Below are 27,621 nucleotides of genomic sequence, written 5' to 3'. Positions count from 1 at the left end.
GCAGAGGCCAAGGATGCTGCAAAATATCCATCTGACAGTACACAGGACCCCTCCCCCCCATAACAGTTATCTAGTCCGAAATGTCCATAGTGCTCAGGATGAGAAACCCTGACCTAACCAGATCATGTGGCACAGCACTTGGGCCCTGTGTACAAACTGATGTTTTACTTCAACACGAAAACTAACTCATGGTATTGCATTTAAAGCTTTTTTTATTTAACCTCAGATGTATGTTTTGCAATCTCTCTAATTAAAGTAGAAGCATTTTTCTTCACGTATTCATCTTTGTCCTTCACACAGGTAAGTACAGTTGGGAAAATCTCTGCTTCAACCACCGTTTCTGCCAGATCCACAGAATGTTTTCCAACCTGACTGAAAGCTGAAAGGAACTGACACTGTTGAGCAAAAACCGAAATAAAACAAAACATTATGTAGAGTCCACTGCAGAGTTCAGACACAGTTTAAACACCTTTTTACATAGTCAAATTCCTTTATAAAAAGATAAAACAACTGCATATCTAACAACCTGATTTCTGAGTCTCAAGACATTCACATCCTAGTCTTATACCTAAATACTCAATTTCTTCAAGTCCCTAATTTCCAAATTAAGTGTCTTAGTTTTCTGTGGACTATTTTAATCTCTATCGCAGATGATCTAAGAATATGACCTTCGGATGAACACTATTTCTTAATTATGTAATACTTAAATTGTTAGTTTACGATACATGTGGTAAGGTAATAGAAAAAGATCAAGCAGAACTGACATTTTATTTTTGGCATGATGCTGATAACATTTGAAAGAACTTTGCATTGCTTAGTTCATATTAACAATTTAAAAACCTTATAGGATATAACTATTACAATATAAAAATATAATCGGTGACTATTTTAGAAAGCTATAAAAATATATATAAATATGACAATGTTCTTAAGAAATTTAAATAGTGGTGGGCTAGAAAACCTTTAGGTCCCTTCCCACCCTGAAATTCAATCATTATGTGATTCCTTATTTTAGTGATTAATGTTAATACTGATGCTACTTCTAATTTTAAGCCTTGCACATACCTTTCTCAGTCATGTGTTTATTGTCTAATCTTTACAGCATGACTTTCACATATTACAAGGCCAAATACACAATATAATCACATCTGTTTTCAGTGATCATTTATGAATTATTTTAAATGTATAATATTAATCTATACACATTTCCATTTTCTTAGATTAACAGAAGACTGGTTTGCCTTTTATTATTTTTAAAAATACCTTCAGTTTAGCATCAGGGTTCAGGATCATCTGGGCTAAGTGAGCAATCGCTCCTGCATCCACCACTGTCTGTGCCAACTCTGGGGAGTGCTTTGAAATATCGCTGAGAGCCGAAGCAGCAATCCTTTTCAAAGCAATTTCTGGCTCCTGGATACAGAGTACTAAAAGAGGAACCGCTCCCGCGTCCACCACAGCTTGTGACAGTTCTGTGGGCCCAAGAAAAGTAATTAAGTGAGTATGGGTGACTGACCCTTGTGCAAGCCATTTTTCACCCTGACAGATACAGCAAAGAAAAAAGGGGAGGGTGTGCTTCACTGTCTCGACATCTGCATTTCAAATCAGCCTTCCTGGTTTCGTAAACTATGTGGACCAATCCTGAGCTGAAAAGAATACAGGTCAATAAATGGACCTCCATTTACATGAACACATTTGAGGTAGATTAGGCTGAAATGGCTTGTTTTCCTTTTACTTTTTTTTTTTTTTTTTTTTTAAGAGAGTAAGCAGATGTCAGCTGTTTAAAGCTCTGACAATTCTGTACTTCTCAATAGGCAAGCATTTTATGCATGGCTTCCAATAACAGAAAATTAAAGCCCCCAAAATTTACCAACCACACTAATTAGGCTGTATTTTGTGTTTATTTATATGAGTAAACATTAATATGAATTTTGTGCCAATAATGCCAATTTTTAAATTTCTTTCATCTTACAGTACTTTTAAAAGATTTTTTAAAACTTTATACAAAATGACTTCCGGAAAAATGGCGGCGTGAGGAGAGCCTCTGTAAAGCTCCCCTAGAATTTACAACGAATCGAACAACAAAAACTCCACAAAGGACTCCCTGCACAGCAGACAGGCAAGACGAAGAGGCCCACTACCGACTGAAACCACCTACAGGTGGGAGATTCGTGCGAGTGGGGGGAGGAGGAAACGGAGAAGTGCGCGGAGACGGAGCCGCGCGGGCGCAGGACGCAGACCTCGCTCAGTGCTCCGAGCTCGCTGCTTCCCGGAACTACCGCAGCTGCGAGTGAGGGAAGAACTCGGACTGCTAGGGCTCCGCCAGGGCTCCACAGGGCTGAGGGGGCAGCATATACCACGGCTGAACCCAACGCTCACGGCAGAGACCTCGGAGAAAAGACTGAGGGAAAAAGGCTGAAAACGGTGGTTTAAGCCCGCACTGCCGAGCAGAGAACGGAGCCTTAGGCACTGAGACGAGCCGCCCCCTCCCTCCCCTCCCAGAGCTCGCCCCGCCCCCACCTGCCTGGTGCTAGAAGCGAAACAGTAGCAGTGTCAGATCAAAACAACAGAAAATTTGCTATATTTGAGAACTGTGGCCCACAAACACAAATTCACAGCCCAACTAGTTCCAGCAAAGGGGAGAGAGCTGTGGAAGCAGAACCGGTTTTGGTGGCGGTCGCCGTCATTGCTCTGGGCCACCTCTCACAGCTCACCCCGCCCCTGGCCCCACCTATCTGGGTGGATCCCTGCAGGAGTAAACAGAACTGCTGAAACGTACGGGCTCTGAATCAGGAGCTGGAAGAGCTTTGGAACATCAAAAGCTCTCCGCATACCCACCGGGACACTGCGCCCTGTGACCTAGACGAACTATTAACAGAGGAGAAGCCCGTCTCCCAGGGAATCCCCCCATTGTGTGAGAAGCAGGAATAGTGCAGAGAAAACAGCACTACCGTGTGGGAGAAGAAAAATAAATTGCAGTTGGAGAAATAATAAGATATTCTACCAACAAGTACTGGAAAACAAAAGAAAGACCTTTTCCTATCAACCTGTTGCAGAAGTCACTCCTGTAGATGTCTAGGAAGAGAAATAGTAAACCAGTAATCGCCATGAATAACCAAGGCAACAAGATAGCTCAGAAAGAAAGTGAAAAATCTCCAGAGAAGGCACTTAAAGATACAGAAATATGTGACTTAAGTGACAGAGAATTCAAGATTGCAGTTCTGAAAAAACTCAACGAGATACAAGAAAACACAGATAGACAGTTAAATGAACTCAGAAACTCAATCAAAGAACAGCATGAGCATTTTACGAAAGAGATTGAAATTTTAAAAAAGAACCAAAGAGAATTTCTGGAGATTAAGAACTCAATAGAAGAAATTAAGAATGAAATAACCAGCTTAGGTAGTAGAGTTGACCAGATGGAGGAAAGAATCAGTGACATCGAAGATAGAAACCTGGAAATGACACAGATAGAACAAGAAAGAGACTTGAGACTTAAAAGAAATGAAAGAACTCTACAAGAACTTTCTGACTCCATCAGAAAGAGCAATATAAGAATAATGGGCATACCAGAAGGAGAAGAAAGAGAGAAGGGAACAGAGAATATATTCAAACAAATTGTCGATGAGAACTTCCCAAATTTGTGGACAGAACTGGACCCTCGAATCCAAGAAGCAAATAGAACACCTAGTTACCTCAATCCCAACAGGCCTTCTCCAAGGCACATTGTATTGAAGCTGTCTAAAATCAACGACAAAGAAAGAATCCTCTTCATGTCCTCTGCCCATTTTTTAATTGGGTTGTTTGTTTTTTTGGAGTTGAGTTGAGCCCATCAGTAGATGACTGGATTAAGAAACTGTGGTACATTTATACAATGGAGTATTACGCAGCCATAAAGAAGAAAGAAATCTTACCATTTGCAACAACATGGATGGACCTAGAGAACATTATGTTAAGTGAAATAAGTCAGAAAGAGAAAGACAAATACCATATGATCTCACTTATATGCGGAATCTAAAGAAAAGAATAAGTGAATGAACTAATCAGAAACAGTTTTGGAAACATGGAGGAAAAACAGAGGGTTGCTAGAGGGGCGGGGGGGTGGGGATAAGGGGAAGGTGAGAGGTTTTGGGAACGTACAGAGGGATAGTGGATGGGGGGAGGGGGGTTCACACAGTGTGAGGGATATAAATGATAAATGTCTAAGTTTTGCTTTGTCTTGTGCACCTGAAACTAATTAAATAAAAAAATTAAAAAAAATAAAAAAAATAAAAAAATAAAAAAAGAAAGAATCCTCAAGGCAGCCAGGGAAAAGAAGACGGTAACTTACAAAGGAAAGCCCATTAGATTATCATCAGATTTTTCAGCAGAAACTCTACAAGCCAGGAGGGAGTGGAACCAAATATTCAAACTATTGAAAGAGAGAAATCATGAGCCAAGAATAATATATCCAGCAAAGATATCCTTTAAATATTAAGGAGGAATAAAGACCTTTCCAGACATACAGAAGCTGAGGGAATTTTCTAATACACGACCTGCACTACAAGAAATACTAAAGGAGGTGATTCGACCACCATCAACAGAGACAATTTGTGACAACCAAAACTCAAAAAGGGGGAGAGTAAAGGCCTGAACCGGAATATGGGAATGGAGAAAGTAAGCGTGCTAAAGAAAATGGAATACTCTAAATATCAAACTTTCTTTTACATAAACTTAAGGGTAACCACTCAAAAAAAATCCAAAACTGAAATATATACTGAAATAAAAGAAGAAACAGAGGGAAACATCATAGAATACCACCATACAGAAATAATAGACAACAATAAAAAGGCAAAGAAACAATGGAGACACAGCCTTACCAGAAAAGTAAAGATACAATGACAGGAAATCCTCACATATCAATTATCTCCCTAAATGTAAATGGACTGAACTCACCAATAAAAAGGCACAGAGTAGCAGATTGGATCAAAAAACTAAACCCAACCATATGCTGTCTCCAAGAGACACATCTCAGCTACAAGGACAAGCATAGACTCAAAGTGAAAGGGTGGAAATTGACACTCCAAGCAAATGGTACCCAGAGAAAATCAGGTGTAGCCATAATGATATCAGATGAAACAGACTTCAAGGTGAAAAAGATAACAAGAGACAAAGATGGACATTTCATAATGGTGAAGGGGACTATACAACAAGAAGACATAACAGTCATCAATATTTATGCCCCCAATCAGGGAGCACCGAAATACACCAAGCAACTACTAACAGAACTAAAGGGAGAAATTGACCAAAACACAATTATACTAGGGGACTTAAATACATCATTGACAGCTATGGATAGATCATCCAAACAGAAAATAAATAACGAAATAGTAGCCCTAAATGACACATTAGATGAAATGGACATAATTGACATTTATAGAGCACTTCATCCTAAAACATCAGACTATACATTCTTTTCTAGTGTACACGGAACATTCTCAAGGATAGACCATATATTGGGACATAAAATCAGTCTCAACAAATTTAAGAAGATTGATATCATACCATGCATATTCTCTGATCACAAGGCTTTGAAATTGGATATCAACTGTAAAAAGAAAGCGGGAAAAAACAACATACTTTTAAAGAAGGACTGGGTCAAAGAAGAAATTAGAGGAGAGATCAAAAGATACATAGAAACAAATGACAATGAAAATACATCCTACCAAAATTTTTGGGATGCAGCGAAAGCAGTTTTAAGAGGGAAATTTATCTCATTACAGGCCTATCTCAAGAAACAAGAAAACTCCCAAATAAATAACCTCATGGTACACCTTAAAGAACTAGAAAAAGAAGAACAAGTAAAACCCAAGGTCAGCAGAAGAAAGGAAATAATAAAAATTAGAGCAGAACTAAATGAAATAGAGAACAAAAAGACAATAGAAAAAATTAATGTGACAAAGAGCTGGTTCTTTGAAAAGATTAACAAAATTGACAAACCCTTGGCTAGACTTACTAAGATAAAAAGAGAGAAGACACTGATTAACAAAATCAGAAACGTAAAAGGGGAAGTTATCACGGACACCACAGAAATACAAAGGATCATCCAAGAATACTATGAAGGACTATATGCCACCAAATTCAACAACCTAGAAGAAATGGACAAGTTCTTAGAAACATATAGCCTCCCAAGGCTGAACCATGAGGAACTGGAAAATCTAAACAGACCGATCACCAGTAACGAAATTGAATCAGTCATCCAAAACCTTCCCAAAAACAAAAGTCCGGGACCAGATGGCTTCACTAGTGAATTCTACCAAACCTTCAAAGAGGATCTAATACCAATTCTGCACAAACTCTTCCAAAAAATTGAAGAAGAGACAGTACTCCCTAACTCATTTTATGAGGCCAACATTACCCTGATACCAAAACCTGGTAAGGACAGCACAAAAAAAGAAAACTACAGACCAATATCTCTGATGAATACCAATGCAAAAATCCTAAATAAAATTCTAGCAAATCGAATACAACAATGCATTAAAAAGATTATTCATCACGACCAAGTGGGGTTCATCCCCGGGGCACAAGGATGGTTCAACATACGCAAATCCATCAATGTGATACATCACATAAACAAAATAAAGGACAAAAATCATATGATTATATCAATTGATGCAGAAAAAGCATTTGACAAGATACAACATCCATTTATGATTAAAACACTTAATAAAATGGGTATAGAAGGAAAATACCTTAACATAATAAAGGCCATATATGACAAACCCTCTGCTAATCTCATAATTAATGGAGAAAAACTGAAGCCCTTTGCTCTACGTTCAGGAACACGACAGGGATGTCCCCTATCACCTCTGCTTTTCAACATCGTGTTGGAAGTCCTTGCCAGAGCAATCAGGCAAGAGAAAGAAATAAAAGGCATCCAAATTGGGAATGAAGAAGTTAAATTATCACTCTTTGCAGATGACATGATGCTATATATAGAAAACCCTAAAGACTCCACCAAAAAGCTATTAGAAACAATCAACGAATACAGTAAAGTTGCCGGCTACAAAATCAACGCACAAAAGTCCATTGCCTTCCTATATACTAACAATGAAATCTCAGAAAAAGAAATACAAAAAACAATTCCTTTTGCAATTGCAGCAAAAAGAATAAAATACCTAGGAATAAACTTAACCAAGGATGTGAAAGACCTATATGCTGAAAACTAGAAGACATTTTTGAAAGAAATTGAAGAAGACACAACGAAATGGAAAGACATTCCGTGCTCATGGATTGGAAGAATCAACATAGTTAAAATGGCCATATTACCCAAAGCAATATACAGATTCAATGCAATCCCCATCAAAATCCCAATGGCATATTTTAAAGAAATAGAACAAAAAATCATCAGATTTGTTTGGAACCACAAAAGACCCCGAATAGCCAAAGCAATCTTAAGGAAAAAGAACTATAATGGAGGTATCACACTTCCTGACTTTGGCTTGTACTACAGGGCTACAATAATCAAAACAGCATGGTATTGGCAGAAAAACAGACACATAGACCAATGGAATAGAATTGAGAACCCAGAAATAAAACCACATAAATATGGACAGATAATTTTTGACAAAGAAGCTAAAAACATACAATGGAGCAAAGACAGCCTCTTCAATAAATGGTGCTGGGAGAATTGGATAGCCACGTGCAAAAGAATGAAACTGGACTGCTATTTGTCACCATGTACCAAAGTTAATTCAAAATGGATCAAAGACTTAAGCATAAGACCTGACACAATAAACTGCATAGAAGAAAACATAGGTACTAAACTTATGGACCTTGGGTTCAAAGAGCATTTTATGAACTTGACTCCAAAGGCAATGGAAGTAAAAGCTAAAATAAACGAATGGGACTATATGAAACTTAAAAGCTTCTGCACAGCAAAAGAAACCATTGACAAAATAAAGAGGCCACCAACTGAATGGGAGAAGATTTTTGCAAACAGTGCCTCCGATAAGGGGCTAGTATCCAGAATATACAAGGAACTCATGCAACTCAACAACAAAAAAACAAACAACCCAATTGAAAAATGGGCAGAGGACTTGAAGAGACATTTCTCCAAAGAGGACATACAAATGGCAAATAGACATATGAAAAAATGCTCAACATCACTAATCATCAGAGAAATGCAAATCAAAACCACAATGAGATATCACCTCACCCCAGTCAGAATGGCTATCATCAACAAGACAAATAGTAACAAATGTTGGAGAGGCTGTGGAGAAAAAGGAACCCTCATACACTGTTGGTGGGAATGCAGACTGGTGCAGCCGTTATGGAAGGCAGTGTGGAGGTTCCTCACAGAATTACGAATAGAATTGCCATATGACCCAGCAATCCCTCTCCTGGGTATCTACCCAAAAAATCTGAAAACATTTAGAGATAAAGACACGTGTGCTCCAATGTTCATTGCAGCTTTGTTTACGGTGGCCAAGACATGGAAACAACCAAAATGTCCTTTGATAGATGAATGGATAAAGAAGTTGTGGTATATATACACAATGGAATACTATTCGGCGGTAAGAAAAGATGATATAGGAACATTTGTGACAACATGGATGGATCTTGAGAGAGTAATGCTGAGCGAAACAAGTCAAACAGAAAAAGCAGAGAACCGTGTGATTTCACTGATATGTGGTATATAAACCAAAGGCAGCAAGGGAACAGGACAAACAAATGGGAAACAGAAACTCGTGGACACGGACAATAGTTTGGTGGTTGCCAGAGGGTAACGGGGGTGGGGGGTGGGGGGTGGGAGATGAGGGTGGGGGGGATCGAATATATGGTGATGGAAGGAGAACTGAATCTGGGTGAAGAACACACAATGGGATTTATAGATGATGTGATGCAGAATTGTGCACCTGAAATCTATGTAATTTTACTGACAATTGTCACCGCAATAAATTTAATTAAAAAAAAAAAAAACTTTATACAAAATGAAAAGGTGCATTTTTATTGTACATATAAAAACACTTTCAAAAACAAGATCTACAACTGAACAGCATAGTTTATGTAAATGTTAATGTTTAGGTAAAGGAGTAAATTTATCCTAAGCGTTTTACATGTCAGAAATAAACATCTTTTGAGTACACATGTTGATTTACTTGTGTGCCCAAGAAGAACAGCTACAAAAATAATAACATATTTTAAATTACACATAATGAGAGATAGGCACGCAGACCCATGTAATATGTATGTAAAAAATGTCTTTTGAGAAGCGTAAAACACAATACATAGTTACAGATTCTATTTTTATCGTATTCATGGCCTTTCTTACTGAATCACATATGCCCATTTCTATTATGTCCTTATTTTCCCAGATTTGTAGTGCCCTGACAATTTAGGTCTTAACAGCCAAGTTATCTCTTCAGCATATTACTTAAGGTCTTTAAAGAAAATATGGTGTTTAATTTTTCAAAATACTGGTAATATCATATTTTCTAAAAGGAAATAATGTTAGAAAATACAGATTAACATCCAATACTTGTTTTACCTAAATTATTATAATTATCTTAGAAGTCCCAATATTGTATAAACAATTCATTTATTCTTTGATTAAACAAGTATTAATGGAAGGTTACTACGTGCCAGACGCTTTCAACTCTGGTGCAGATGACAGGCTTCTACAAATTAACACTACACTGATTAGCAAATAGTTTCCATCTTTAAAATGTGGTGTGAAATATGAAATACAATGGTAAATTAATATGTAATCTCAAGAACTAGAAGCAGATACGTGGAAAATAGTTTTTAAAAAAGACAACAACAGACTAGAATACCAACACTTTCCTCAGAAGCATCTCTGTGATTCTATCTCAACTGCCTGAAAACCATCAAGACAGCAGGTAAAACAAGTGATCACTATCTCTCTTACCCCTCCCCCATTCATCCAAGAAAAATGGAAAGAAAGATAAAGTGTGATATTATACGAAATTTCTAGATATAATTTTCATATTTTATGTTAATGAGCATGTTATTCAATCCAGTCCAAAGTACACAGATGTTCGTATGGTAATATCAACTTTCTATGTACATATTTCAGGGTACCTAGAATATATATAATGGGCTGAAAATTTTGTTTCAAGAGAGTATAAGGATTAGTTCCTCTAGGTATTATCATTTTTATACAGTTTCTAAGAGTGAAGAATATGCAGTAAACTACAACTGTTTCAAAGTACTATTAATAAAAACTTAAGGTTCATTTTTTTAAACAAACCTATTATCATTGTTATCCCCACACATTTTATCCTTTCCTTGAATAACAGAGTGCCATATCCTCTTTTCCCTGAACCATGTAATGTCAATAATGAAGCAAACTCTGCTGCTCTTCTGACTTGAGACCCAATCCCATCCCAAGCTGTTTTTGGTTCTCTCTAGAGTTCTGATGTTAAATGCGGGAAAGGCTGGGAATGGCACTGGAGGAAGATTCGCCATGAAGGTAATGAAGCTTCCAAGGACTTGGATTGGGCCTAGCAACTTTGTACTTGAGATTGCATATACTTTACATCTCCAATTTTTAAAAAAGATTTGTATTAAAATATAGTTAACATGCTATATTATATTATTTTCAGGTGTACACCACAGTTATTCAACATTTATATACCTAAAGAAGTGATCACTATGATAATTCCAGCAACTAGCTGACACTATACTGTGCTATAACAATATTATTGACTATATTCCCTATGCATGTATATCCCCATGACTTATCTTATATCTGGAAATTTGAACCTCTTATTCCCCCTCACCTTTACACCCAATTTTTTTCTTTTGCAATTACAGTTGACATTAAGTATTATTTTATGTTAATTTCAGGTGTACATAGTAGTGGTTACATCTCCAAATTTACACTATACTGAAAAAACTGGCATCTGCTCCTTGTTGGCACACATTGTTACCTAAAATGACATTGTTCTACTACCTTCATACATATATTAGGTATAAGATGGTGTAGTACATACAGGCAAGAATACAATAAGCCTAAATAATGCACAATATACCATATTACACATGCTATAGCTACCTCTTTCGTTAGCCTGCCTCTATCGCTACTCTTTCTCCTATGGCATATCTTGCTCCTGTTCCCTACTATTGCTTCCTCTGGCATTTCTATGCCAGTGACTGTTGGTGTCTACCCAATAGCCTTTCTCAGCCAGGGCATGGACTTGTGGACCAATCCTGACCAATGGGACCTGAGTAGAAGTCAGCTAAAAGCATATGTGAGAGGTTTTCCTCTGACATAAACAGAGATATACAGGAGGAAACACTGCCTCTTCTTTGCTGGGCATGGTCGTGTCTGCCAATGACATCTGGACTCCTGCATCCATCTTGCAATTATAACGGAAAAAATCACCAATATGCTGAGGATGGCTGAGTACAAAAATGAAAAACATCTGTGTCCTCCATGACACTGTTCAGCTGCATAACCAAGCTTGGAGATGCTCTGATCTGAATTTTGTGTCATGTGAAATAAAATGTCTTTATTGTTTAAACCACTTGTAGTTGATTTTCTGTACCTTATAGCCAAAATACATTCTGAGGTAATTCTGTCTTCACTTGTGCTCAATGTATGTGTGTATTTTCCTCTCTTCCTTCAGTCATTGAGTGTTCATTAAATGCTTACCATGTGCTAGAAATTTGGCTAGACATTGGGGCAGCAGAATAGAGTAAAACATTGTTTTGTTCTAGAAGCCTTTGCTCAGGATGAATATACAAATACAACACTGCAAGTATAGAGCAGAGCTAGGAGTCAAGTCTGTGGAGTGTTTGGTGAAAATGTGTATTGGGGTGCATTTCAGGCAGTGCTTCCCACCTTACTTCTTTTTGCTGTTTTCTTTTTTCCCTATACTTTCTCTAAAAAAAAGCAGTAGTAACCAAAACATACAAAATTCTGATACATGTAAAAATATCTACCCATAGGAGACATTTCACAGAGCTCATTTTTAAACTCTAATTTGGAAATGAGTTTTGGTTCAATTAATTTTATCATGCTTATGAAATCAAAGATTGACATGTACAGACTTAGAGGCTCGTAAAATGTTTGATTCCCCTCAGAAAAATCAGGGAGCCAAGAAATTTATCTCCCCATATCTTTGAAAATGTTTTAGCATTGTTTTAAATTTTAAGTGAATCTTCAAAAAAAAATTTTTTTAAAGCACACCTTTTATTGTGTAATAACAAATGACATAATCATATACTGTTAATAACAAGCAAGATTAGAAGTAGTTATGCAAAGAAAATGCAGAGAAAAAATCTTATTAGGTTGGTGCAAAAGTAATTGCGGTTTTAATAATTATTTTCAACATTTTAAACCGCAATTACTTTTGCACCAACCTAATAGTATCCTATACCAACATACTAACAGGATTTGTACTAGGTTGATGGTACTATTGTCGATATAGTTTTCTTCTCTATTTGCCAAATTGTCTTCAATGTGGTTGTATATACTTTTTAAAACAAAAGAAATATGAAAATGACTTCTGTCCATACTTATAGCTACTGCTGGGGCTAACTATATTAACATTACTATTATAAAGGAAAAATAAATACAAACATTTTAGTTTCTCAATAGGGCAGAAAGTTTCTTATTTTAAAAAGTAGTGGGGACGGGGGAAGGGGGGGCCGGTTAGTTCAGTTGGTTAGAGTTCGGTGCTCTTAACAAGGTTGCCGGGTTGATCCCCACATGGGCCACTGTGAGCTGCGCCCTCCACAACTACATTGAAACAACTGCTTGACTTGGACTGTTGGGTCCTGGAAAAATACATCTAAATAAATAAAAGTTTTTTAAAAAAAGTAGTGGGAATGCTCTCCCCGTAAGTGGCCTGAGGTGACCTCTAAAAATGATTTGCTATTTATTTGACCCAGAGAACCCCACAAAATCATGCAAATCAAGAGGTTCAAATCTTCATATTCACTTTAAGAACACTCGTGAAACTGCCCAGGCCATCAAGGGCATGCATATCCGAAAAGCCACCAAGTATCTAAAAGATGGCACGTTACAGAAGCAATGTGTGCTGTTCTGTCGTTACAATGGTGGAGTCGGTAACTGTGCCCAGGCCAAACAGTGGGGCGGGACACAGGGTCGGTGGCCCAAAAAGAGTGCAGAATTTTTGCAGCACATGCTTAAAAATGCAGAGAGTAATGCTGAACTTAAGGGTTTAGATGTAGACTTTCATGGGTGGATAACCCCATATATGAGCTCTCCCTGCCACACTGAAATGTTCCTGAGTGAGAAAGAGTAGATTGTTTTAAACCAGAAGAGGAGGTTACACAGAAGAAAAAACTATCCCAGAAGAAACTGAAGAACAAAAACTTATGGCCTAGGAGTAAATTCAGCATCAAATAAATGCTAATAGAAGTAAAAAAAAAAAAAAAAAAAAAAAAGGTCGGGACTGTATGTCTCCTTTAACACGTAGCGTACGGATCACGAGAATCTTCACGAGGGATTTAAACCCTGCGGTAGGCAACGTGTTAAAGAAAACATTAGGATAAGGTTTATAATTATTCTGTAAAGAATTACTACTATACACTAGAAATATCCATTTACTTTTTCACACTTTCCCTCTTGCCTTAATCCACACCTTTTTTACAGTTAAGTTAAAATATTACATTTTTTAAATGTTAAGGATTATATTTATTTTAAACAATTTTTAGATACAAATTTTCAGAGAGAATGAATTATCCAATAGCACCTTCCTTATTCATAAATAACAAAAACCATCTATTGTACAATTATGTACAATTGAATACACAGCCCTCAGATTTGATGGTCAACTGTTTTCAGTAAAGGAATACCTAGTTTTTTTGGGCCTCACGAATAGCTCATTACTGAGTGAAGGAACTGAGGCAGCCTCCTCCGCGGGACTGTGACAGGGGTGGTGGCGGGGTCATCCCATCACAGTTCTCTCCGCCTCTGTTTTTCCACGGTTCTTTCTAATAATATGTATGAGGCTTATGTGCATGCAGTTCTTTGAATATTATAACATGAAAATTTTGGGTGATAATCTTTGGTTTTTCACACAGTTGCCTTTTTTTATGAATTTTCTTCTATGCTGTTTTTAGGACCTGGATTTTTGGTTTTGGGGTTTTCTTTTATAACAAAATAAAGACTGAACTTGAAGTGCTCTCTAAGTAACAGGTGTGAAGTGTCACCATTTAAATGGATGCAAATCTTCAACTTAGCATAATCAAAAAAAGATCAGTGTAGCTTCAGATTTAATTTTAAAATAAAAAAACACACAGATAAAAGGGCTGACTTTTAAGCTCAACATTATTTATAAAACTAGTACTATCTAAAACTGATGAATGGAATATTAGAAATGACTTCATGCTGACTAGAAAGGAAGACAGCAGACAAGCATGCCCACCAGCATATAATAGGCATGACTGTAACAGGTAAAACGACGCAAATCAGGCGAAAGCAATTTTGCTTCAATAGTGCTCATGATCGCCTCCACCCTTCCTCTTAACTATTATTTATGGCTAGTTGCTTGTTTAGATCAGGAGTGGTAAGCTGAAACGTCCACGAGGCCCACGCAAGAAACTAGAATAAGTAAAGCCAGAGGGTGTCAGAAAAATACCCAGTGCGGTAGCAGCAGTGAAATGGAAAAGTAAGGCACCAGCTACAAGGAACAGCAGTTACTCAGCTTCAGCCGTGTGGCCATGTAGGAATACAGGCCTATGTTATCAGATCTTTTGATTTTTCAAGAGAAGCCAGAAATGAGTTTTAATGTGAAATTGCTCAGTTTTTAAGTGTTGACAACTTTCTTTCATTTTCTTCTTCTTTTTTTATTAAGAAGACTGTGAGAGGCAACGTAGTGCAGGCCAAATAAAATACATCCATCTGTGGGTCAGCTACAGCCTACAACTGCCATTTTACAGCATAGGCTTAAACCTCACACCTTCTAACACAGCCTATGGGGGGCTTTCTGGATGTGGAAAGGTGATGTTCTTCCTAACTTTGATTCTTGCAGTCATGTTTTTGAGTCATAAAAGAAGAACCACTCTAGTAGTTATTTAAGAAAATTCAGAGTAGAATTCCAAGAAATTAATGAAAACCTAATCATTGGCCTGCAAAAAAAAGGATTAATCTAAACATATAATACTCAACTTTTCTGCTCACAGCAGAGATGTGGGAGAGAATTTGAGCAAAATTAACTGATCCATCATGAGAACTCATAAAAAGTACTCAAAGTGAAGAGGCTATCCAAAAGAAATAAAAGAAAAAAATGTGCGTGCGTGTGTGTGTGTGTGTGTGTGTGTGTGTGTGTTTAGCACACTAATTCAAAAATAATTAGGCAAATCAAACACCTCAGGAGCTCTAATATCTTTTAACTTTATTGCTCTTTATTTTTCAAACATTGCCTTTAATTCACTGTTCCTAAGCCCTACAAAAAGTTATATTTTATTTGTTCCATTAAAAAGGAAAGGAGGTCGGCCCAGTGGCTTAGGCGGTTAGAGCTCCATGCTCCTAACTCCGAAGGCTGCCGGTTCGATTCCCACATGAGCCAGTGGGCTCTCAACCACAAGGTTGCCAGTTCAATTCCTTGAGTTCCGCAAGGGATGGTGGGCTCTGCCCCTGCAACTAAGATTTAACACAGCACCTTGAGCTGAGCTGCCGCTGAGCTCCCGGATGGCTCAGTTGGTTGGAGTGCGTCCTCTCAACCACAAAGGTTGCTGGTTTCAACTCCCACAAGGGATAGTGGGCTGCGCCCCCTGCAACTAGCAACGGCAACTAGACCTGGAGCTGAGCTGCGCCCTCCACAACTAAGACTGAAAGGACAACAACTTGAAGGCACCCTCCACAGCTAAGATTGAAAGAACTTGACTTGGAGAAAAAAAACAAGTCCTGGAAGTACACACTGTTCCCCAATAAAGTCCTGTTCTCTTCCCCAATAAAATCTTTTTAAAAAAAGGAAAGGAAACCTCTTTTCCGGCTTTTGCAGTGTGAGACAACATGAGCAGCAAAGTCTCCCACGACACCCTGTACGAGGTGGTGTAGGAAGTCCTGCACAAAAACCAGCACAAGCACTGGAAGTTTATGGACGCGGTGGAGCTGCAGATCAGCTTGCAGAACTATGACCATCAGAAAGACAAATGCTTCTTGGGCACGTCAGGCTTAAATCCTCTCTCTGCCCCTAGTTCTCCGTATGTGTTCTGGGGGAGCAGCAGCACTGCCCCCAAGGATAAGTGGATAGTGATGAGGCCCAGGCTGTGGATATCCCCCACATAGATATTGAGGTGCTGAAGAAACTCAACAAGAATGAGAAACTGGTCAAAAAGCTGGTCAACAAGTATGATGCCTTTTTGGTTTCAGAGTCTCTGATCAAGCAGATCCCATGAATCCTGGGCCCAGGCCTGAATAAGGCCAGCGAGTTCCCTTCCTTGCTGACCCACAATGAGAACATGGTGGACAAAGTCGATGAAGTGAAATCCACTATCAAGTTCCAGATGAAGAAGGTGCTTTGTCTGGCAGTGGCTGTTGGCCACGTGAAAATGACAGATGATGAGCGTGTGTGTACAACATGAACTTAGCTGTCAATTTCCTGGTATCATTGCTGGTGTCAAAGAACTGGCAGAACATCTGGGCTTTATATATCAAGAGCACCATGGGAAAGCCCCAGCGCCTATACTAAGGCAGAGCTTAATAAACCACAGTGCTACCAAAAGAAAAGTAAAGTCATGAATCATCATTTCTCTGCACTCAGGTGTACCTATTTATCAGTTTAAAGATATTCTGGTTTTTGCATCTGGCTGTAAAATACATAGCTGCTATCACTTCAAAACTTTTAAAGCAGGTTAAAAATATACTTAAAATTTAGCTACCACTTAGGTTAATCTTATGTTATAATAATCAGTCACCCCATTCAACCCTATTTTTTATGATTTGGTAAAATTATAGTCAAAACAAATATGGTGTTACAATTGCCAAAACTGGTTATACACTGACCATACTCTAGTGTTATTTTAGGAACTTCTTTTCCAAAGTAGAACAAATTTGTCTAGTGTTTCGTCTAACCCAGCTGTCTACAATTGGTTTAGTTATCTACTGCTGTGTAATAAATCATACCACACTTAGCTGCTTAAAACAGGAAACATTTATTATTTCATAGTTTCTGTAGGTCAGGAATCTGGGAGCAGCTTAGCTGGGTGGTTCAGGCTGTGACCTCTCACTAGGCTGCAAGCAGGATGAGGCTGTAGGTATCTGAGGCTTCATGGGTCTAGAGCATCTGCTTCCAAGCACACTCATGGCAATGTTAGAAGAAGGTTTCAATTCCTCCCCACTTCTGGGCCTTTCCTCAGGGTGTTCATGATGGTGGGACTGTATGTCTCCTTTAAAGAAAATATTAGGATACGGTTTATAATTATTCTTTAAAGAATTACTAATATACACTAGAAATATCCATTTAGTTTTTAACACTTTCCCTCTTGCCTTAATCCATGCCCTTTTTTACATTTAAGGTAAAATATTACATTTTTTAAATGGTACTGGCTATATTTTTAAACAATTTCTTAGATTGCAAATTGTCAGAGAGAATAAACTAATAGCACCTTCCTTATTCATAAATAACAAAAGCCATCTATTGTACAAATATGTACAATTGAATACACAGCCCTCAGATTTGATGGTCAGCTGTTTTCAGTAAAGGAATACCTAGTTTTTTGGGGCCTCACGAATAGCTCATTACTGAGTGAAGGAACTGAGGCAGCCTGCTCCGTGGGACTGTGACAGGGGTGGTGGCGGGGTCATCCCATCACACTTCTCTCCGCCTCTGTTTTCCCATGGTTCTTTCTAACAATGTGTATGAGGCTTCTGTGCATGCAGTTCTTTGAATATTATAACATGAAAATTTGGGGTGACAATTTTTGCTTTTTCACACAGTTTCTTTTTCTTATGAATTTTCTTCTGTGCTGTTTTTAGGACTTCAGGGTCAAAATCTTCCAAGCATATCACCAGCGTATCCAGTGCTCCGCAATCAACTATTGCCTGAGCTAGTTGAGGAGAATGTTTAGCAACTGTTCGTAACACAATGGTAGCTGTTTTCTTGTAAAAACACTACTAGGATAAAATAGATAAAACTCAAAGTGAGTTGAGCACTTATATAACCAAAAGTTAACATAGACCAAAACCAATGTAAGAATGACATTATTGTAATAAAGCTCAACAGCATTTAAATATAAAGGATGAAACACATCCTGCAAAATCATTTTGATTTTTCATGTTTCCCATAGCTTTTGTTCAGTAACTAAACTAAAACAATGTAAGTCTTATATTACATTTCAACTGTTTTATTCTAAAACATGCATTTATAAAATATTATATTGCCTACTTATTATATTTCCTACAAATTCATAAAATAATGAGATTTTATGTATCTGCATTACACTGAAAGGTATTTGTTTGACCTATGGAAGCTCTTAGACTCTTAACACATACAACTAAACTGTCAACTGACAAATTTGTTTCTTTTACTTCCCCTCAGTCTCTAAGCATGATAGGCCTTTCATGACCTCAACTAATCTTTCTGGTGTCCTAAATTATCCTGAAATAACAACCATGTTTTGAGATGCACTTACCAATCATTGGATAAACATTCTTGATACATTTTAAAATGTAACCTGGCAAATAAACTGTCCAAACAATGGGATATGTTATTTATCCCTTTTTAGAAATGCTTTTTTAAAGAGATAAATACAAATGACTTACCATTTTGTGAATTTTAAGTAATGCTTCATATTTATAGTATTTCGTATATATAAATTTATCAGACTAAGAAAACTAAAACAATTTTCTTCATATAACTAAAAAAATTATTTAGGAAGTATTTAGCTATAACACCCACTGTGGTTTTATGGTTCACATAATAACACAGTAATGGTCTCCTGCCTCTTTTCATTAATAGAACCCAGTTAATCCCCTATTTTAGATTCTAAGTATCTATTTCTTTACAGTGACTACTTAAAAGTCCCTGGGTGACTACAGCACTCATTTTGAAAGCATTCTGTTTACTTAGTCTAACATGTTAAGGTACAGTAAAAATTGTAGGAGAGAGAAAATACATCAAGTATATTTTTAACATATTATATCTCAAAACCTGGTATATATTGAAGATATAAGAAATATGTTATGTTAGTAATAATGTTATGATTTTGTGTATTTCCTTAGCTTCTTAAATATAACATATATAGATATTAAAATATTTGTTGTAAAGTCTAATTTTATGTCAGTAAACAAATATCTATTAATTTATTGTAAAAATTAGAATAGAGTTTTAAAGTAGCTTTCCAAATTATTTTCTTGGAATAATTTGTGGAAAAATAATGGTGATACATTTCTTGTCATTAACGTAAGCTAATTTGACTTTTTATATTGCAGAATTTTCAAATTCACAGACAATTTATTGGGCATCAATAGTCACTACTAATTACAGTACCTATAATTCACACTTTCTGATCTCATTCCCCTTTTCACCTAATTCCCACTTTCCCAAATTACTCCCTTGTCTCCCACTCCTCACCAAAATAATTTCCTTAAAAAAAAAAGCAAAGCAAACCCAGAGGACTTTGTACCTCATAAAGAGAGATTAAATCTTCTGTGAGAAATGAGTCAAAGGACTAGTAGGTGAACAAGATAGAAGCTTGTGACATAAGTATTGTTGAGAACAACTTTTGTTTGCCTAGGGCTTCATACAAGTGTATACCAATCTAAGGCTGATCTTATAACTTTACTCTCCCAATACACAGAAATACTGCTTTATGTATAATTTCATTAAAATTTTTAGTCTGTTTTCTCCTCATAGTAACAGTAATTGAGAAAAGCTTCATATCAACCCAAAGTAAAATACCCTAAAGATATTATTATGTGCAGTTCAAAGAATTGAAGGTGTATTAACATCTTAATAATTCTAATGCCTACAAGCTTGCAACTGTACCCAAACTTCAAATTTTTAAAAGTCAAAGGTAGTAACAACAAAAACATATAACTTATTATTTTTAATCTTACATTCTGTTCTGCCAACAAATAAACAAGCTGTGGAAGAATGTCTCCTTTCACAACTGCTTCCGCTAGGTCATCATTATAATTAGCCAGTCTCCCAAGAGCCAAAGCTGCAGTCTGTTGAATTGTTGGGACCACATCCAGAAGAAGAGATCTCAGCAAAGATATTACACCTGAGTTACATTATGAAAGAACAGAAATCAGCAAAATTTAAGTTAAAATTTAAATTAGAAAACAAACATACAATTCAGTATATATGCAGATAAGAAAATTAAGGGGAAAATCAGCAAAAACAAAAAAAATTATCCACTAAAAACTAATGGGATATTTAGAAGTATATGGCTGACCAAGACAAGAACAATACAACCTGTAATTATCAAAGCAGCAGCATAACATGGAAGTAAGAAAGGCTTGGGGATTAGATAAGAGTTTAAATCCCTGATTTGGCAAACACTGGCTATGTGACCTGACAGGGCTGTCATGAGCAATGCAGAGAAAGGCTGTGAAGCACAGAGTATAAAGCCTACAACATGGGGGAGCGGGACGTGGTAGATTCCCACCCCCACCCCACTCCCAGCCTTTGCAAATCCTATCTTTCAGGGCTCAGTTCAGATCCTTTCCTCTCAATGAAGTCTTCTGCTTGTTTTGTTTTTTTCTCTGATACCAACTGTTGGGTCTTTTCTCTCATTCCAAATGAACTTAGAGTTTATTACAGAAATCGTATCAGGATCTATCTCAGAGCCAGGGGGCTAGGTGGACATTTGGCTAGGACCTCACATTCATGAAGGGCTGCAAATCAGATTTCTGACACTATCTCCAAATAAATACATTCTTTGAGATAAGGAAGTATATCGTATTACTAGCTCTCATAATATTCATTTTAGGTTTGAATACATAGTAGGTATATCATCACAACAACAGTAATAAAAGAAGCTTATATTTATGGAGCACTTACATGCACACATTGTTTTAAGGACTTGTTTTCCATACTAATTCATCGAACTCTCCTAACAAACCTATGAAGTAGGCCCTATTATTACGCCTATTTTACAGATGAGGAAATGGAGGCTGAGAGAGGTTAACAAAATCATCATACCACTAATAAATGGTGGAGCAAGGTTAGAAATTCTGACATTCTTTATTGATAATCGCTAAATAAATAATATGTATTACAAATTGAGGATGTGTGGGGCCGGCCCGGTGGCACAAGCGGTTAGAGCTCCATGTTCCTAACTCCTAAGGCTGTCAGTTCGATTCCCACATGGGCCAGTGAGCTCTCAACCACAATTCCTCGAGTCGCGCAACGGATGGTGGGCAGCGCTCCCTGCAACTAAGATTGAACATAGCACCTTGAGCTGAGCTGCCGCTGAGCTCCTGGAAGGCTCAGTTGGTTGGAGCGCGTCCTCTCAACTACAAGGTTGCGGGTTTGACTCCCGTAAGGAATAGTGGGCTGTGCCCCCTATAACTAACAACCGCAACTGGACCTGGAGCTGAGCTGCGCCCTGCACAACTGAGACTGAAAGGACAACAACTTGAAGCTGAACAGCACCCTCCACAACTAAGATCGAAAGGACAACAACTTGACTTGGAAAAAAGTCCTGGAAGTACACACTGTTCCCCAATAAAGTCCTGTGGGGGGAAAAAAATTGAGGATGTGGAGAAAGGGAGACATCATAATTGCATTTTGGTCATTTTACTGGATATTCCCACTCTTTATATTAATTTTGCCTTACAATAAAATATGTGAAATAGTCGACTGCTATTTGTGCTTGAATGATGGTGTTTTAGTCTAAGGTTGCAAGAAAGGTAATGGCAGAGTCCAAACAAAGTGCTGCTTCACTTTCTAAATTTTATACCATTTACATCAGGCTTTTCAACTTGAGTTATTATACATCTTTTGTATAAAAACACACCCCAGTGATCTATAAAAGCAAATATTACTAATATTCTTTCATAATGTTATATCCATAAACATTAACTAGAATAAAAGGAAAACATTTACAGTAACATTTAGGATTAGACAAAAATAAGATAAATAGTACTACCAAATAACCTAAGCAGAATAATGGTGCTTATCACAGATACATTTAATAATGTGACCTGTGGCTTTTCATAACTTCCAATTTCATTTATTGATTATTTTTATGTCTAATTTGACCTAGTTAGATCATCTTACATTAGGCCACAGCTGCAAGTTTGAATCCCACTCAAGCTGGCTAACTTTGCAGCCACAAAGCCCTCCTACTCATGTCCATGCAATAGCTACTGTGAAACAAATCCCAGTGTTTGCTCATAAGTGTAGCTTATACTGTTTTCTGTACTTTTTATAGAGATAATTTCTGATATATCTCACAACAAAAAGTTTAAAGCACAGAATAAGGTATTAGAATTATTACCAAATATTAACATGGGTTCCTTCTAGAAAGTTGAATTTAAAACAATTTGCCAATCTCTTCTTTGTAGTTTGCTTTATTACTTGATTTTTTTTAAAGATTTTAGTTGTCAACAAAATACACATAATAGTTACCACTTTAACCATTTTTTAGTGTTCAATTAAGTACATTTACAATGATGTATAATCATCACCACTAAGAACTGTTAGACTGTTTTCTACAAAGGCTGCACCATTTTACATTCCCACCAGCAAAGTAGAAGTATTCAAATTTCTCCACATCTTCAACCAACACTTGTTATTTTCTTTTTAAAAAAAAATAATAATAGGTGTAAAGTGGTATCTCATTATGGTTTTGATTTTCATTTCTCCTAGCACTAATGGTGGTGAATGTCTTTTTATGTGCTTATTGGCCACTTGTACATCTTCTTTGTTGAAGTGTCTATTCAAGTCCTTTGACCATTTTCAAATTGGGTTATTTGCTGCTGTTATTGAATATAACTTGACATAATTGATAAGCAATATGCACCATTTTAATTAAAGCTAACATTTTTTAAAAGAAAAGCTAAATTTGTTAACATAGTTCCATTTAAGTTTCATAACAAATACAAGAATGAAGCCAAAAGATAAAGTATAAGTATGCTTAGAATAGTTTTAAGAGAATCATAATTATATTTCATATTATTTTTTCCTGATGATTCTGTTGTGTGTTTTTTCCCTCACTTGATAAATTTATGTGAAGGTAGTGACTTATTGCCTTTGAAATGTAATTGGCAAAATCAATCCATACTGAGGTATTCAACGTAGATATTTCGAATTAAAATCTCAAGAACTTTGAACTTTTTTGTTAAGAATTTGAAGAATGAATTCATCTGTCTAGGTCTATAATATTTAATTAAATTATAAGTGTTTATTATTAGTTACAGTATTTAGCTAATATACCAAAATACTCCCGATTTTGGAAAATTTCAGTAGTAAAATACTTTACACACAAAAAGGTACTTCATTTGTCCATATACTCAAAGGAATTTTCTGCTTTATATATTTTCTTCTCCATTTTTCTATTGCATCTGGCCCAGGAAAAATAGTACCAATAAATTGACACACAATTCCTTTCCTTCAGTTTCCTTCTATATCCAAGTTAGGTTTCTACATGGATGCTTCTGCTCTACGTACTTTTCTTATATTCCTTAGTGCAGACAGTAACACAATGAGAATTTTGAAAAATATTAAATCTCTGAACCTATAAAAGTAAAAGCTGAAGTTTCCATTTAAAATATCTTTGTTTGAATAACATCAATCTTATTAGAGAAAATATTGCCCTTAATTTCTAGTCCTTGAATTGCCTCTTAGTGCTTCATAATCGTTAGTCCCCAGGGACATATTTTTTTTGTCTCTTACACAGATTAAGCATGGAGATTTTGTTATTCTAATTACATTTTAGGGTCTAATTTAGGGTTGTCCTAAAAATACAGATAATGATGAGAGAGAGAGAGAGAGAGAGAGAGAGAGAGAGAGAGAGAGAGAGAGAGAGAGAGAAGGAAAGAAGGAAGGGAAGAGAAAAGAAGTGTATATAACATAAAAAGAAAATTTTCCTTACCTGCCTGTCCATTAGGAATCCATAGTGAATGATCCTTGGTGAGCGAATGCATGAAAATTTAGAATCTATAAATTGCAGCAGCCTGGATAGTATCTGATACACCAGGTCTCGAGGGAGCAGCTAATGACCTCACTAGAGTCTCCACTGAAGGAGCCAACAAGTACTAATATCTCATGTTAAAATAATAATTCATATATTGTACTTTAATATCTATAAAACAATTCTGTCTACTCTATACAAACTGATAAAATGGTGTGTAACTATTTCTGAAATTTAAATTCTAGGATGAATCTTTACAATTCTCTTCCTCCCCCAACTTTATAATTTTGAGTTCCTTTTTTATTTTTCTTGTTCCTGTGCCATACTGGTGACATTGCTGCTAATACCTACACTGCAGTCCAGTTATGCCCCAAACAGAAACCACCTCGCTGATTCTGTCCACAGCCATTCATTCAAAAACACAGATCAGGGTTTACCAAGGAGCAAGGAATAGGACTACACATGAATTAAGGCAGCTCCTCCTCTCAAGAAACTAATAATCTAGTAAAGAAGATTATAAAATAGCCACAAAATAATCACCACTCTTTGATTTAATTCCTTTTAATGCAACGTATTCCTAATACTTTGATTTTGCATGCCAACTGCATATATAAGTCAGGAAGGAAATGGCAAACATTTCCAAAGACAAAAATATTACTCATTAAGTCTCATTTTACATGTATATAGTTTATATACACATTACCTCAGTCTTCTGTTTATAAAGATAGTTAACATCTCAACTTTGTTTCTTTAAAAACAAGGTATCTAGGTGGGTAAGTTAAAAAAAATAATAAAATAAATAAAATTAAAAAATAAAATGAATATCTACAAACTGGACCGTTGGGCCCATTTAAGTCATGGTAAATATTTCTGGTTTCTCTGGTTATTTGTCTTCTTTGTTTTGTTTTTCAATTTTTTAAACATTTTATTTATTTTTACTGTGACAAAACACATATTACATATAACTTATCATTTTAACCATTTTTAGGTGTACAATTCAGTGGCATTAAGTATAGTCCCAATGTTGTGTAACTATCACTCACTATCAAGTCCAGAATTTTTTCCTCATTGCTAGAAGACACTCTATACACATTAAACAATAACTTCCCATTTCTCCCTACCCCCAGCCTCTGGTAACCTCTATTCTACTTTTTCTCTCTCTTACTTTTTCAACCTAGATACCTCATATAAATGGAATCGTATAGTATTTGTCCTGTTTTGCCTGGCTTATTTCACTTAGCATGTTTTCAACGTTCATCTATTGCAGCATGCATCAGAATTTCATTTCTTTTTAAAATGAATTATATTCCATTGCATGTATATCACATTTTGTTTGCTCATTCATCTGTTGACAGGCACTTAGGTTGTTTCCATGTTTCAGTTATTATGAATAATGCTGCTGTGAACACTGGTGTACAAGTATCAATTTGAGTCCCTGTTTTAAATTCTTTTGAGTATATACCTAGGAGTAGAATTGCTGCATCAAGTGGTAATTCTATGTTTAACTTTTTCAGGAACCACCAAACTGTTTTCCACAGTGGCTACAACATTTTACATCCCCACTAGCAAAGCACAAGAGTTCCAATTTCTCCTCATTCTTACCAACACTTATTTTTTGTTGTTGTTTTTTATAATTGCCATCCTAATGGGTGTGAAGTGGTATCTCACTGTGGTTTGATTTGCATTTCCCTAATGACTTGTAATATAGAGCATCTTTCCATGTGCTTATTGGACACTTGTATATCTTCTTTGGAGAAATGTCTATTCAAATTACTTGCCCATTTTTGAAACAGGTCGTTTGGTTTTTGTTGCTGGTTGAATTTCAGGAGTTCTCTATACATTCTGGATATTAATCTCTTATGAGATATATGCTTTGCAAATATATTCTGCAGTTCTGTAAGCTGTCTTTTTACTCTCTTCATAGTGTCCTTTGATGCCCTTGGTTGTCTTTTTAGACTTAAAATGAAGTGATTTCTACCATATATATTTTTTTACATTCCAATTTTATTCAAAATTATCCAAAATCATCATAGACTTATATGATGATGATTTATTATTGTAAATTTGCAAAGCTTTAAAAATTTAAATTCCAATAATATGTTTCATTTTCATCTAAAACTACTTTCTCTGACTATTTACTATGAAATTGCCACTATAGTTTATTCAAGTTTTGGAAGAAGTGATTTCTGCATACAATTAACCAATACACAGCAAAGAATTCACCTTCGATTGTCAGTGTTATCATCTGACTCAGGCATTCTGTTTGGGGTCCAAGGAGACTATAAAAGAAACTTCATGCTTTAGAAATAGAAGGAATCACTTGCCCTGCTTGTTACATGACTGGCTATTGTAAAAGACAACAGAATGAGGTAATTAAAAGCATGTATCTGTCAGGAGAATGATTAGTTTCAAATTTGGGTTCTGCCACTTCCCAGCGGTGGGACTCAGTAAGATTAGTTAACATTTCTGTGTCTCAGTTTCCTCATATGTGAAATGGTGGCAAATTCTAGGACTACCTCATAAAACTCTTGTAAGAGTTACAATGAGTTAAAATTTCTAAAGTGCTAGGAAGATGAGTTGGGACGAAATGAACACCATTAAGTACATGATAAATAAAAGTGTTAATTAAAGGAATCAATTCCCTATATTGTCCATGTTTTTCATCAACATTTTATTATTATTAGTGTATATGACTCATTCATTAATCAATACCTTCCACTCCTTTGAAGAAATATTTAAGATTCTATGGTCCCATAGATTGAGCCTTTTCAACCATATATTTTAGAATTACTACGGAATGAATAATCCACTCACCATTCATTCAAGAAATATCTATTAAGAATATACAAGGTGTTGAAAACACAATTGTCCTTGACCTCAAGGAACTTATAAAGGGGTTCTGAGAGATAAACAAACGCAAAACACTGTGATGCATGCAACTAAAGGAGAAGTACAGTGTGCTCTGCAAACATACAGTACAGCATCTAACCCAGATTCTGAAGGACACAGGAAAGGCAAACCAGGGGAAGTGACATCTAAGTTGAGATCTGAAGACTTCCAGGTAGATTGCCTGCTGAAAAAATGGAGGGAGTCTCCAGAGAGAAGGATCAGAGAGTATTCCAACCAGAAGGAACTCTAGAAATGAAGTTCAGAATCAAAAACAAAGTTTGATATATTGACAAAACTGAGAACACAGTATGACTACTGTACAACAGGGGAGGAAGGAGATTAGAGAAAGAAAGCGAAAAAGTCCTGAAGGGTCCAATAACTTATTTTAAGGACTTTGAATTGTATCTTAACATTAATGTTGGTGCAGTGACCCTCAAATGTTCACTTTGTAAAGAAGGATCACTCTGATTACACTGGGAAGAAAGCATGAAAAGAGACAAGACGGGAAGCAGGAAGACCACTTAGGAAGTTATTACAGGAACCTACACTAGATGTGAAGCTAGCCTGGAGAATAGCAATGGCAAGAGGGAAAGAGAAAAGTGAAAGGTCCAGGGAGGCGTTTAGGAGACAAACTGATTAGTGTGAAGAAGATGGAAGAATCAGTCATACTTC

The 27,621-nt window shown here is 36.4% G+C and overlaps 1 protein-coding gene and 1 pseudogene across 1 annotated transcript in view; one reads left to right on the top strand and one right to left on the bottom strand.

Moving 5' to 3' along the window:
- Positions 1–27,621, bottom strand: part of LOC109439355 (sperm-associated antigen 6-like) — a 60,413-nt gene that overhangs the window by 23,914 nt on the left and 8,878 nt on the right. The window contains 5 exon segments of the mRNA XM_088793870.1: positions 222–395; positions 1,264–1,469; positions 15,958–16,107; positions 17,911–18,088; positions 20,036–20,202. Coding sequence (XP_088649996.1) covers positions 222–395; positions 1,264–1,469; positions 15,958–16,107; positions 17,911–18,088; positions 20,036–20,202 — 875 coding nt within the window.
- Positions 15,989–16,667, top strand: LOC148759248 (large ribosomal subunit protein uL1 pseudogene; annotated as a pseudogene).

This window comes from Rhinolophus sinicus, chromosome 1 (genome assembly GCF_057876585.1).
Source record: "Rhinolophus sinicus isolate RSI-liver-muscle chromosome 1, RSI-T2T, whole genome shotgun sequence".
NCBI classification, from domain to species: Eukaryota; Metazoa; Chordata; class Mammalia; order Chiroptera; family Rhinolophidae; genus Rhinolophus; species Rhinolophus sinicus.
The sequence above is the reverse complement of the archived record's forward strand: the minus strand, read 5'-3'. Positions and strand labels throughout refer to the sequence as shown.